At 36.9% G+C, this 14,006-nt stretch overlaps 1 protein-coding gene across 1 annotated transcript in view; it reads right to left on the reverse strand.

Annotated features, from left to right (window-relative positions):
• Window positions 1–7,426: 7,426 nt before the first annotated feature.
• Malrd1 (MAM and LDL receptor class A domain containing 1) overlaps window positions 7,427–14,006 on the reverse strand; it is a 670,952-nt gene continuing 664,372 nt past the window's right edge. The window contains exons 39-40 of the mRNA XM_046423053.1: window positions 10,885–10,960; window positions 7,427–7,510 (exon numbers count right to left, since the gene is read on the reverse strand). Coding sequence (XP_046279009.1) covers window positions 7,427–7,510; window positions 10,885–10,960 — 160 coding nt within the window. The remainder of the gene's footprint in view (window positions 7,511–10,884; window positions 10,961–14,006) is intronic.

Raw genomic sequence — 14,006 nt, forward strand, 5'->3', positions numbered from 1 at the left:
CTACTTGATCATGGTGCACAATTTTTTTGATAAGTTTTTGTATCCGAGTGGCCAGAATTTTATTGAGGATTTTTGCATCTAGGTTCATTAGAGATATTGGTCTGTAGTTTTCTTTCTTTGAAGTGTCTTTGTCTGGTTTAGGTATCAGGGTGATGTTGGCCTCGTAGAATGAATTTGGAAGTTCTCCCTCTTTTTCTATTTCCCGAAGTAGCTTGAAAAGTATTGGTATTAGTTCCTCTTTAAAGGTTTTGTAAAACTCTGCTGTATACCCATCTGGTCCTGGGCTTTTCTTAGTTGGTAGTCTTTTGATGGTTTCTTCTATTTCCTCAATTGATATTGGTCTGTTTAGGTTGTCTATATCCTCCTGACTCAATCTGGGCAGATCATATGACTTAAGAAATTTATCTATGCCTTCACTATCTTCTAATTTATTGGAGTATAAGGATTCAAAATAATTTTTGATTATCTTCTGTATTTCTGAAGTGTCTGTTGTGATATTGCCTTTTTCATCCCGTATGTTAGTAATTTGAGTTCTCTCTCTTCTTCTCTTCGCTAGCATGGCTAAGGGTCTGTCGATTTTGTTTATTTTTTCAAAGAACCAACTTTTAGTTTTGTCAATTTTTTCAATTGTTTCTTTTGTTTCGATTTCATTAATTTCAGCTCTGATTTTAATTGTTTCTTGCCTTCTACTTCTTTTGCTGTTGTTTTGCTCTTCTTTTTCAAGGATTTTGAGATGAAGTATGAGATCATTTATTTGTTGGTTTTTTCTTTTTTTAATGAATGAACTCCAAGCAATGAATTTTCCTCTTAGAACTGCTTTCAATGTGTCCCATAGATTCCGATACGTTGTGTCTGTGTTTTCATTAATCTCTAAGAATTTTTTAATTTCCTCCTTGATGTCTTCTATAACCCATTGATCATTCAGTAACCTATTGTTCATTCTCCAAGTGATGTATTCTTTTCCCTTCCTTCTTTTATCGTTGATTTTCAGTTCCATTTCATTATGATCAGATAGGATGCATGGTATTATCTCTACTCCTTTATATTGTCTAAGAGTTTCCCTGTGACATAATATATGATCTATTTTTGAGAAGGATCCATGTGCTGCTGAGAAAAAAGTGTAACTGCTTGATGTTGGGTGGTATATTCTATATATGTCAATTAAGTCTAGGTTATTAATTGTGTTATTGAGTTCTATAGTTTCCTTATTCAACTTTTGTTTGGAAGATCTGTCCAGTGGTGATAGAGGTGTGTTGAAGTCTCCCATGATTATTGTATGGTGGTCTATTAGACTCTTGAACTTGAGAAGACTTTGTTTGATGAACATAGCTGCACCATTGTTTGGGGCATATATATTTATGATTGTTATGTCTTGTTGGTGTATGGTTCCCTTGAGCAGTATGTAGTGTCCCTCTTTATCTCTTTTGATTAACTTTGGCTTGAAATCTATTTTATTTGATATGAGTATGGACACGCCTGCTTGTTTCCGAAGTCCATATGAGTGATATGATTTTTCCCAACCTTTCACCTTCAGCCTATGTATGTCTTTTCCTATCAAATGCGTCTCCTGTAGGCAGCATATTGTTGGGTCTTGTTTTGTGATCCATTCTACTAGCCTGTGTCTCTTAATTGGTGAGTTTAAGCCATTAACATTTAGGGTTATTATTGAGATATGGGTTGTTCTTCCAGCCATATTTGTTTATTTATGTTACAAAACATGGTTTGTTTTCCTCTTTGATTATTTTCCCCCCTTTAGTGTCCTACCTCCCACTGTTGGTTTTCATTGTTATTTTCCATTTCCTCTTCCTGTAATGTTTTGCCAAGGATGTTTTGAAGAGATGGTTTTCTAGCTGCAAATTCTTTTAACTTTTGTTTATCGTGGAAGGTTTTAATTTCATCTTCCATCCTGAAGCTTAATTTCGCTGGATACACAATTCTTGGTTGGAACCCATTTTCTTTCAGTGTTTGAAATATGTTATTCCAGGATCTTCTAGCTTTCAGAGTCTGTGTTGAAAGATCAGCTGTTATCCTGATTGGCTTACCCCTAAATGTGATCTGCTTCCTTTCTCTTGTAGCTTTTAAAATTCTCTCCTTATTCTGTATGTTGGGCATCTTCATTATAATGTGTCTAGGTGTGGGTCTCTTATGATTTTGCACATTCGGCTTCCTGTAGGCTTCTAGGATTTGGGGTTCTGTCTCATTCTTCAAGTCTGGGAAGTTTTCTTGTATTATTTCATTGAATAGATTGTTCATTCCTTTGGTTTGAAACTCTGTCCCTTCCTGTATCCCAATGACTCTTAAATTTGGTCTCTTGATGTTATCCCATATTTCTTGGATGTTCTGCTCATGGTTTCTTAACAGTCTTGCTGAGCTGTCTATGTTCTTTTCAAGTTGAAATACTTTATCTTCATTGTCTGATGTTCTGTCTTCTAAGTGTTCTACTCTGCTGGTAGTATTCTCAATTGAGTTTTTAAGTTGGCTTATTGCTTCCTGCATTTCTAGGATTTCTGTTTGTTTGTTTTTTATAACCTCTATTTCCCTGTATAGTTGATCTTTTGCTTCTTGGATTTGTTTATGTAATTCATTGTTGAAGTGATCTTTCATTGTCTGATTTTGCTGTCTGATGTCTTCCTTGAGACTCCAGATCATCTGAAGCATGTATATCCTGAATTCTTTATCTGACATTCCATCTGCTGCAGCTATTACCTCTTCTAACGTTGAGTTGACCTGCAATGCTTGTGGTCCTTTCTTTCCTTGTCTCTTCATACTGTTCGCGTTCCTTTCTACTTGGTGAAACTGTTGTGCTATTGAATTTTCCCCCTATATATTTATATTGGTCTTGTATAGTCGCAAAGTCTCCCTCCCAGGCGCGGGCGGCGGCTCTGTCCCTCTGCGGGCCGCTAGGCTTGTTCTGTCGGTGGTCACAGTTCTGTCTACTTTGCAGGCGCAGGCAGCGGCACTGCCCCTCTGCAGGCCTCTGGGGCTGTACTGCCAGTGGGTCGCAGGTCCGCCTACCTTGCAGGCACGGGGGGGGGGGCGGCTCTACCCTTCCTCAGGCCACTGGGCCTGTTCTGTCTCTCGGTTGCAGGTCTGGCCTGTTCTGATGGTGGTCACAGTTCCGTCTACCTTGCAGGCGCGGGGGGGGAGGGGGCGGCTCTGCCTCTCAGCAGGCCGCTGCTCCTCTTCTGCCGGTGGGTCGCAGGCCCGCCTACCTTGCAGGAGTGATTGGAACCTCTGCCACTCTGCGGGCCACTGGGCCTTTTCTGTCAGTGGTCACAGTTCCGCCTACCTGACAGGCGCGGGGGGTGGGGGGCGGCTCTGCCCCTCAGCAGGCCGCTGGGCCTGTTCTGTGGGTGGTCACAATTCCCTCTACCTTGCCGGCGCAGGGGGAGGGGGCGGCTCTGCCTCTTAGCAGGCCGCTGCTCCTCTTCTGCCGGTGGGTCGCAGGCCCGCCTACCTTGCAGGAGTGATTGGAAGCTCTGTCCCGCCGCGGGCCACTGGGCCTTTTCTGTCCGTGGTCACAGTTCCACCTACCTGGCAGGCGCGGGGGGTGGGGGGGCGGCTCTGCCCCTCAGCAGGCCGCTGGGCCTGCTCTGTGCGTGGTCACAGTTCCCTCTACCTTGCCGGTGCAGGGGGAGGGGGCGGCTCTGCCTCTCAGCAGGCCGCTGCTCCTCTTCTGCCGGTGGGTCGCAGGCCCGCCTACCTTGCAGGAGTGATTGGAAGCTCTGTCCCGCCGCGGGCCACTGGGCCTTTTCTGTCCGTGGTCACAGTTCCCCTACCTGGCAGGCGCGGGGGGTGGGGGGCGGCTCTGCCCCTCAGCAGACCGCTGGGCCTGCTCTGTGCGTGGTCACAGTTCCCTCTACCTTGCCGGTGCAGGGGGAGGGGGCGGCTCTGCCTCTCAGCAGGCCGCTGCTCCTCTTCTGCTGGTGGGTCGCAGGCCCGCCTACCTTGCAGGAGTGATTGGAAGCTCTGTCCCACCGCGGGCCACTGGGCCTTTTCTGTCGGTGGTCACCTGGCAGGCGCGGGGGGTGGGGGGCGGCTCTCGGCTACTTGTTTTATATGTTAACCCTTACAGTGTTTTTCTAGACATATTAGCAATAAAAATGTAAGAACACTTTACAAATTAACACAAGGAGAAACAGATTAACATTAAAAATCACAAAGCTGCCACATATTTTAAATCTTATTTTTTAAAAAGTCTTTTGGGGACAAAATTTCTCAGTCCTTTTGTATATCAATGTGAATGTTTTATCTGGTTTTCATTTATAAGAATGAAGTTTAATAGTACTAATCACAAAAGTCATTGCCCTGAATATACTAGTTGGTTTACCAAAATGCATACTTTATTTGCTAAGCACAAGGCAGTTGTTATTTAAAGGCAGATCTGAATCTTTTGTTTTTGATGTGATAAATATGAAGAATGATTGAAAGTTAAGAAGATGAGAAGAGAGAAGCAAATCATTATAATTTTTTTCAAGGTGCCATCTAAATGTAAAAATGGGAATATGTACCAATGATATGGATATACTAGAATTATATGTGACACTTCATAGCAAGAAAGCTTCATTAAAAGGCACTTTATTACATAGGTTTGCTGGTTTCCTTTCAGCTAAAACACTTTGTCTTATTTGTAATTTGTTATTGTGTGAAAATTGATAGCTTTGAGTTAAAATATAGATAACGGGAAAATATTTTAGTATAGTTATATACAGAGAGCTTATTACTTTACAGTTTATAGCACATTATTTTAACATTGTTCTAAGCCAATGCTTTCCAAGAGAACTTGTTGGAACAATGGAAATGCTCTTTTTGTCATCCAATGAAGAAGCTAATAGCCACATGTGGCTGTTGAGCTCTTGCAGTGTGGCTCATGTAGCTGAAGAACTGCATTTTTAATTTTATTAAATTTAATTAATTTATATTTCATGTTAAATAACTACATGTATCTGGTGATAGGTATAGCATATATCACATTACTTCCATTTGTCAGTTAAAATATATAAAATACTTAGAACAATATTTGGCAGGTAACCACTGGTTTTAGTATTTTCTTTTTTCTTTTTTTAAGAGAGAGAGAGAATTTTTAAAATTTTTTTTTATTTTTTAGTATTCGGCGGACACAACATCTTTGTTTGTATGTGGTGCTGAGGATCGAACCCGGGCCGCACGCATGCCAGGCGAGTGCGCTACCGCTTGAGCCACATCTCCAGCCCTGGTTTTAGTATTTTCTGCTGCTGTTTCTATTAATATTAGTTCACGGTTAAAATGCATTTTAGGGAATAGGAGGTTACTTACATGAATATAGTTAAAATAAAGATATTGTCTTAAGTATTTGTACACTAAAAGTCTTAAGAATCTGTTGGGACACATTCTCCTGATATCCATCACTTTCAAAATATTCTTTTTCAGGATAAAATGTCAGATGTTGTAATGACCTAAAGCTAAGTTACATTAATTGTGGACTATGTATTCTACTTATTGTTTCTTATTCTTTCTTTACCTAATTTTAAAATCACAATGGTGCAAACTTGGACTTATACCAAAAAGTTTTCAGAGGAATAAAGATGAGAAGAAAAATCATTCATTCATTCTGAAGCTCACATTACAGTAGGAAAAGTGAACATGGGTACTTAACCTATTCTGCTTATTGTATAAGAAAAAATAGTTTTATTCTTTTAGTTTCATGTAATTGCCATGTGTATTTTAAAGATCTTACAAAATGGTTGACTAAAACAATTTCGGGAGCACATAACTTAACTTGTACCTGCTGAAATACTTAAATACTTTCAGACTACTCACATTTTTATTTTTTGTTATTTTCTGTCTTTACTCAATATCTGGAGTCCCCTATGCATCATTAATTCTCTCAGTATTCCTATTTAACAGGCCAGTTTAGGTTGAATTATCATTTTTATTAACACTTTCATTAAAAATTGTATGTTTCTTGCATTTTTCGCATTGTAGCCTTGAGTTCTTTACTTAGGTAACATCTGAATTTTAACTCAATGCTTTTTAAAGAATCCTGTATGCTTAGGCAAAGATCTTGAATATGTATAGATGATAATTTTAAGCTAACATAAATTAAACTTCCAAAAATGTGTATGTCCCAAATTTCTAGGGGCCAAACATAAAAAGACACAACTATTGCTGATCCTTTCTTGTGTTAATTTTTCAGACATTTTGGTGTCATTATGAAAGTAGCAATTAGAAGAAGATATTAATATAGGGGAAACTACACTTCAGGTAGTGGGGTTCAAAAATTAACTCAAATAAAATTTAAGGTTACTTTATTCCAGTGTTAATAGAAAATAATATTTTGGGGCTAGTCTCTATTTTCACAAAATGGTAGTGAAACTTACACTGTGTATGATTTCATCCTTCTTAACTCTAATTTTGTTCAAGTGCATACCCCTCAGCTACTTGGCAGTGGCTCCACCGATCTATTATCAACACCAGGCTGTAAAGTGAAGGGTCATAGTCAATCATGGTGGCCTCCTTACCTTTGAAATGATTGGCTTAGCATAAGGACCATGTCTATCCTGGGCAATAAGAAGAGAGCTGTTTCTGGAAGTACATGCTTGATTTCTTAGGTGGTAAAACATGATACACTGGAAGAAACAAACCCTTGCCTGTCTCAAGTTTATTGTGAACATGGTGATGCTGCAGTTTATATAGCCATAGTCTAATCTATGGAATTAACCTCAGAATAGAGTGTAAGAAATTAGACTTGCAAACAACCAGGGTCCTTGCTGAGGTCATGGAGCTGGTACAATAACCTACTAAAAGGTTGCCTCATCTCCTGATTTCCTGAATTGTGGAATAAATATTGGTTTGTACTTTATTAAGCCATTCAAATAGAGATTTTTCAGTTTCTTGTAACCCAAAGTTCTTAACTCACATTTTAGCATTATTTCTTATATCTATTTTAAGGTGTTAACATGATTATTCAAAAAAGGTCAGTACAGGATCATTTATCACACATTTTTTCAAAATGCAAATATTTTTACAATGGTTATGTTGATTAGTATTATAATGATTTACCCATTTTTGTTGGTTTGTATAGCAAGTAAAATTATTCTGGTTTCTATGCTGTATGGTAAAGAAATTTCAAGACTTCTTTATGTTCAGGATCTGAAACAACTAGATTTATCACGTTGAGGAATAACCAGAATAAAATCACAGGAAATAGAATCTTTTAATTGAACAAGTAAAATATTTTATTGAAATACTCAGATATACAATGAAGTTAAGTACTGATTCTGATTCCATGAAAACATTCAATATACTCAGTGATATTTTTTGGGGGGGAGGGTAAAGATTATAATTACATTAGCATTTTTTATCTCTTCTTTTTTTACTTTTGTATGAGCTGAGAAAATGCAATTTTCTATAAACACCACATATTGGATCAATCTTGACCTTGATGCTACTGTTTGAGATGATGAGATATGGTTTCCAGGCTTCCTGATGTTTTTCCATAAAAGGGATTTGAGAAGGAGTATACAGAACTCTAAAGAGGAAACACACATTTAAAAGGTTAGGAGTTCAGGCATTGAAATAAGAAACTTCTGTAAGGATCATGCAGAATGCAGCAAGCTCCTAGTGGAGCTCCTATGGAGTAGCTGAGGCTTCCCTTAATCTTCTCCCAGCAACCCCAGCACATGCTTTTGGACCTCTGACACAGAACTAGCCAGTGTCTTTCCAGGGTCCTCTGGACAGAATGGACCTCATCTCTGGTAGGATAGCCAGTATTTTTATTGATTCTTTTTTCGGTTCTGGTTTCACTAAGCCTGCTGTATTGAATTAAGTTAGGCTAAACAAATAAATAAAGAGTATTTAAAATAATCAACAGCATCAAGTCAGTAGAATTAAGAATTACAGAATATATCAGAAAGTCTACAATATGGGAAGTTCTAGAGAATAAACTTTTTTTTTTTAAGGATAGTAGAATGAATCGGACATTATTACTCTGTGTACATATGAGATTCCATGACTGGTGTGATTCTACATCACGTACAAACAGAAGAATGAAAAGTTATACTCCACTTAGGTATGATGTGTCACGATGCATTCTACTCTCATGTATAACTAATTAGAACAAAGCAAATCCCCCCCAACAAAAAAGGAAAGAATATAGAGATTGAAAGAAACTTAAGAAATTTGGATGTATTTATCTTACATGGATTCTGATTGAAAAAAAAAATAGAAAGAAAGAAACAGTAATAACAACAACAAGCACAAAACCCAAATATAAATCTCCATCCTTATTTGTGACACAATTGAAATAGGTGACACACTGAATATTTGATGGGACCAAGACATTATGGTGAAATTTTCAGGTATAATACTGTGGGTATATTTTTTCAGAAGTTATATCTCCTTAAAGATACAAGTAAGGTTTGACAGATGAAACTAACTGACATTTGGAATTTACTTAAATATTCTCCAGGGTGTCAGGGAGCAGGTGGCAGGAGAAGTTAAACAACATGCTTTTGGGTTGGTCATCACTAATGTTGGCCAATAGGAACATGGCAGTTCCTTATACTCTCTCAATATCTGTAGCAGGAAATAACTTTAACCATTCTTCTTTAAATAAAATCTATTTTTTCTAATATAATGTCAAGGAAAGCAAACTAATTTAATGAATATAAAGTCATTTCTTTCTGAAACAATGGAAGTCAAAACAGCAACAAAGGTTAAAAGATGTGATAGGTTTTCTTTTTCTGTTCTTACTGAAAAGAAAAAAGAAATGTGAAAAAAGGAGTGATTTTTCTTTTATCAGAATAGAAAATAACAAGAAATCACTTTGAAGTTTCCCGAGAGTCATCGATTGCACAGCCATATGTATACACAGCGAAAACTAGCTTGAAAACACATTGAAAGGTATGTCTTTGATTTAGAGCTCTTCCTGTGTGTGCTGAGAAGCACAGACTGGAACTCTGGAGAAGCCGTCTTCTCAGTCGAAAACAAAGAATGCAAACTAACTTCCAAGCCACCTTTTAATTACCACGAGTTAGTGGGATATTAATATGCTAAAAATTTAAAAGAATTCATTTCAATTTCTATAATATTTGTGTCTATCAATAATTAGAAGTTAATCTTAGCTGAGAGTAAAAAAAGATAACATTTTCTTTATTAAAATTGAAAATTTGTTTATTTTCAAAATATGTTTACACCTTCCAGCTTTGGTTCCTTAAACAGTATATGCTTGTATTTATTTATTATTCATTAAGTAGGGCTGGCTTCCCTTTTGCTTTGTCTTGATTCACTTGACAAATCAAATTATTCTCTTTATGTCTGGAAAAATATATTCCTTCTTTAAGAAAAAAAAATGTTTAGTTGTCAACGGACCTTTACTTTTTTATATGTGGTGCTGAGGATTGAACCCAGTGCCTCACATGTGTTAGGCTAGCACTCTACCACTGAGCTACAGTCTCAGGCCAATATCTTCTTTCTTACTTTTGTTTCTGCCAAAACAATACTAAAAGTGTGAATCACATCATTATGGAAGAAAACACAGAAATTAAAAATTCAAGGGTGTATTAGACTTCAACTATGTCACCCAAGTCTTTGAAACTACTAGAAAACATTTGATCTGACCCCTTGCAGCTCAGTTTTCAATAACAACAAAACAACAAACTCCTTATGACTTATTTTCATTAAAAATAATAAGGAGAAAGAAAACTTTGGTTTTCTATATCCTCAATTCAAAGGATATAGAAAAAGAACCAGAGATAACAGTTGTGAAGCCAGATGTAAGAAAACACTCATAGACAGGAGGAAGAGGTGTGTTCCGACAAAATGTATTTCATACCCAATGAATGCCCAAATTAGCTCTGAAAGAAAAGGATGTGATGTTGGTCGAGGTGTAAAAAGTGTCAATTATTCAGGATGAGTACGTTCTGGAGATCTAACATACAGTAGGGTGATGACATTAATACTATATTATAGATTCTCGATTTGCTCTAAGAGTGGATCTTAAATATTCTCACCACACACATGAATTAAGCATGTTTGGTGTTGGAGATGCTAATTAGCCTGATTGTCGTAATCACCTTATAGTGTACATGTGTTTATTAAAAGTCACTTTGCATAACTTAACTATATACAGCTCTCATTTTTCAACTGTACCTCAGTAAAGCTTAAAAGAGATGAATCACAACAGCAATGAAAGGAAGTAAAAAAGGAAGGAAGGAAAGAATAAAAGAAGATAGGTAGGAGGAAGAGAAGGAGGCAGGGAAGGAAGGAAGAAAAAAGAACAGAAAGGTGAATTTGTATGCAGGTAGGGGAGAGATTTTCCCTGACATTTTCTCTCTAGCCTACTTGTGACTTCGCTGATAAGTGCAGCGCCCCAAAAAGGGTCAAGAAAAATGTAAAACATTTCCAATTCTGTTTTCCTCTTTGTTATCAGGTAATGACTCTTACTAGTCACACCAAGTTTAAAGTGACCACAGACTGTGATCCTTCCTTTAGTCTTTTGAGAATAAAATGAAGAACACTCAATGAAAAGTTACTGTGAATAGCTGAGTAATTCTCTGTGGGTTCAACTGATTTTTTCCAGATTTCTCAGCTCTCTTTGAGTATGAACAGTGACCACAAAACCATTTAACATTGAACTGACTTTACAAGCAGATTCAAGCTGTCCTGAAATGGAAAATTCTCATTGCACATTTTTAGAGACTGAAACTCCTTTTTTGCCCCTCAATCATTTATAACTCCTCTGAAACATTTCTCTTAGCCATGATGCAGAAACACATCCAAACAAAACTAGTTGGGTATGTGGGTTTTTCTGTGTGTGTACACGCGCGCACGCACGCGTATGCACACACATGTGTCTTTGTTTGTTTTTACCTCTGAACTAATCTCTTTGCTATTGCTACTTACCTCTATTTTCTCTGGGTTCCTCCAATTCCCATAAACTGGATTGACAAAGGCGCAGTTTCCACTTTCCTCAGTTTTCCTTAAAGCACACAGAGCCACCGAAAATAAATGTTAATAAATAAGTATTGAGATGCAGCAAAGTAGAATTGCAGGTTGTTTTTCAGTAGGAACCTTGAGAGACACATTGTCTAGCCAGCATACTGATGTTCATGAATTTATTACCATAAGTAAAGATTTATTTATTTATTTTAACAGGACCCCAAGACAACAAGCAGATATAATTTGAACTCTGAGTATTTGGATCCAATTTGTAGAGACTTGTAACAGATGAGCCCTAGTCTTCAGTATTTGGTGGGGTGGGGGGGTACTGGGAATTGAACTCAGGGGCACTTGAGTTCAATTCCCAGTACCTACATCCCCAGCCCTATTTTGTGTTTTATTTAGAGACAGGGTCTCACTGAGTTGCTTAGTGGCCTCACTGTTGCTGAGGCTGATTGAATCCACAGTCCTCCTGCCTCAGCCTCTAGAACCACTGGGATTATGGGCGTACACTATTGTGCTCAGCTAGTCTTCAGTATTTTAATCAGCAAATTTAAATTCAGATGTTTTGCAGAGTTCTTCATTAATGCTTACTTTCATGAAAATTATAAAGAGATATGTCCTTGGTAATCTCACATATTGGACTAGATCTGTGTATCTCACTATAATTATCTGAGTTCCTAAATGATGATCATTTTCTTTTGATACTTTTTAGACTCCTCAATAAACAAGGAACCCTTCATGATTGGTTATAACGAATGAAGAAAAAGTGTGCATCACAGAAACAAAAATAACATAATAAATAACAAAATATACCCTAAATACCCTAAATACAGATGTAAAGAAAGGTCTCATGCATCACACACACACACACACACACACACACACACACATACATTTGCACAAACACACAATGGAGAATGGAAGACCAGTTCTGGGAGGATTCCTAGTGTCTTCAAAGCAGCCAGAAGGAAAAAATATACATAGTGCATGAATATTTTTGTCTAGTTGAGGTATAATAACAGTTAATAAATTTGTTAATAAGGTACCTCTAAATCGTAAAAGAAAAAGTAGTAAAGAGGAAGTTCTTACTCCTTTGATTTTTGTAAAAGAAAATTCCCAGAGGCTTAACTTCCTGTTGTCATCTATCAAAACCACAAGTTCCTTTTCTAAAAAATAATAGCATTGCTGAGTCTAACACTCCAATCTGGGTAATTATGTTTGGCTGGCAATGTGGTCATGCCCAGGAGTCAGTGTCTTCTAAGCTTTTGGATTTCCACTGTTTTTAAGCAATTGGCTTAGATATGCAACAGATTAAATATTTCACTCTCAGGGAGGCTACATTTTGGTTATTGATGAGTAGCGCTACCCATAGCTATTTTGTGGGTTATATGAAAAGTCTTAGTTGCACACTTACATGAGTCAACAAGTATGTGCTAATTCCTTAACCACTAATGGAATACTTACGAGTTTCTCCAATTACATTGAATAAATCATTTTTGACTCTTCCAAGACTAATCTATGTTAAGTTCTCAGAGGAGTAAGCTCAGTAAATGATATGGTTAGTGCATTCAGTAGGCAGGGCTGCTCTCAAAGTGAGACTGGGAAGGAAACAGAGGGCAGCTTTGAAATATGTCAAAATGCCAAAATAAGAGCTTGTCAAGAATGATGAACATAAAGTAGGAAGAATCAAGACAGAATGGAAATTAGAAAGTAGGTAAATATGGAACATCCAGAGACACCAAGAACTGAGCAAAAAAAGGAATCTAGGCTGAAATCAGGCATGAAATGAGAAGCAGGGGGAAACTCAAACTATAGGGCTAGTCAAAACAGATGATTGTCAAGTCCAGGAAGGTAACTAGAAACTGAAGGGATAGGCTTGGCAGTCGACTGCATAGAACTGAGGCACAAACAGCATGAAGGATCTTAATATAGGCAATCATTTTGGCTTTGGACTGCTGAGACCCCAGATGACCCAGGACCAAGACTAGCAGGTAGAGGTCAGGTAAATTGACAAAAGTTTCCAGCCATGATAATTTACTATCAAAGCTACTTTTCTTTTAAAAGGATTTTAAAGTTTTAAATAATTTTCTATAAAAATGAAAATATTGAAGATATCTGGATACTAGGGATTGGTTTAATCCAAAGTAGAAAGAATGGCTTGAGCGTAAAAACAGAGAGTGCAATGAGAGGAAAGGGTCAGTGTGTGAGTAGTGCAAGGTGACAAATTGTAAATCCTCCTGTTTCAAAGTTTATTAGCAACCTCAAATGACTTGTTTTTTTTTTTTTTCCCCAAATCAAAGGTATAGCTCCCATTCTTGGGAATCTCTGGATTATTATGCTTAAATTTCAATGTGTTCCTATTTATAAGCTAAAATATCACACACCAAACATAGGTATTTGGATTAAGTAAAATTTTCATGTCATCCCACATATTTACTATTTTGAATTCTGATATAATTTTCCATCTTCATTGATCCTCTGTTTGATAACCAAATAAAAATTTCACTTAAAATGATAATTTCTTAGATGAAGGAAAATGTATTTCTTTGATTATGAAGTTTTCTGCCAGTTCTTACCCTGAATAATGCAATGATAAGTCTGCATCAGGGTAAATTTCATTTAATTTATTGTATCTGTTAATGGGCTCTTAAAGAGTCAAGGTTCTAAGAAAGCATAACCATCTTGAGAAATGAGCAAGGAACTGACACAGAAATTCTGAGGGAGGAAAGAAAAATGCATGGATCACATGAGTTTGCCACCTATAAATTTTCATGCATTCACTTAAATTATTATTAAGGTCCTGTCATATACAATGTAAAGAAAAACAAAAATAGTAAACTAAAAACCTGTCTATGTTATATCTAGCAAAAATTAACTTTGAGATGAATTTTTAGTTTATATTATTTGTTTTCAAAAGCTTCGTTGAGATGTAACTCATCTACCATAAAATTCACACATTTAAAATATATGATTTGATGGCTTATGGTAATATAAATTTTATTATTTTTTGTTACTAATCTTGAAAATTGCAAAATATATGTACCCCAAGTATTCCCTTTTAACTGCTTTTAACTTACTATTCA

The sequence above is a fragment of the Marmota monax genome, unplaced genomic scaffold (genome assembly GCF_021218885.2).
Source record: "Marmota monax isolate L192 unplaced genomic scaffold, Marmota_monax_Labrador192_F-V1.1 WCK01_AAM20220418_F8-fsc00098, whole genome shotgun sequence".
Taxonomy (NCBI): domain Eukaryota; kingdom Metazoa; phylum Chordata; class Mammalia; order Rodentia; family Sciuridae; genus Marmota; species Marmota monax.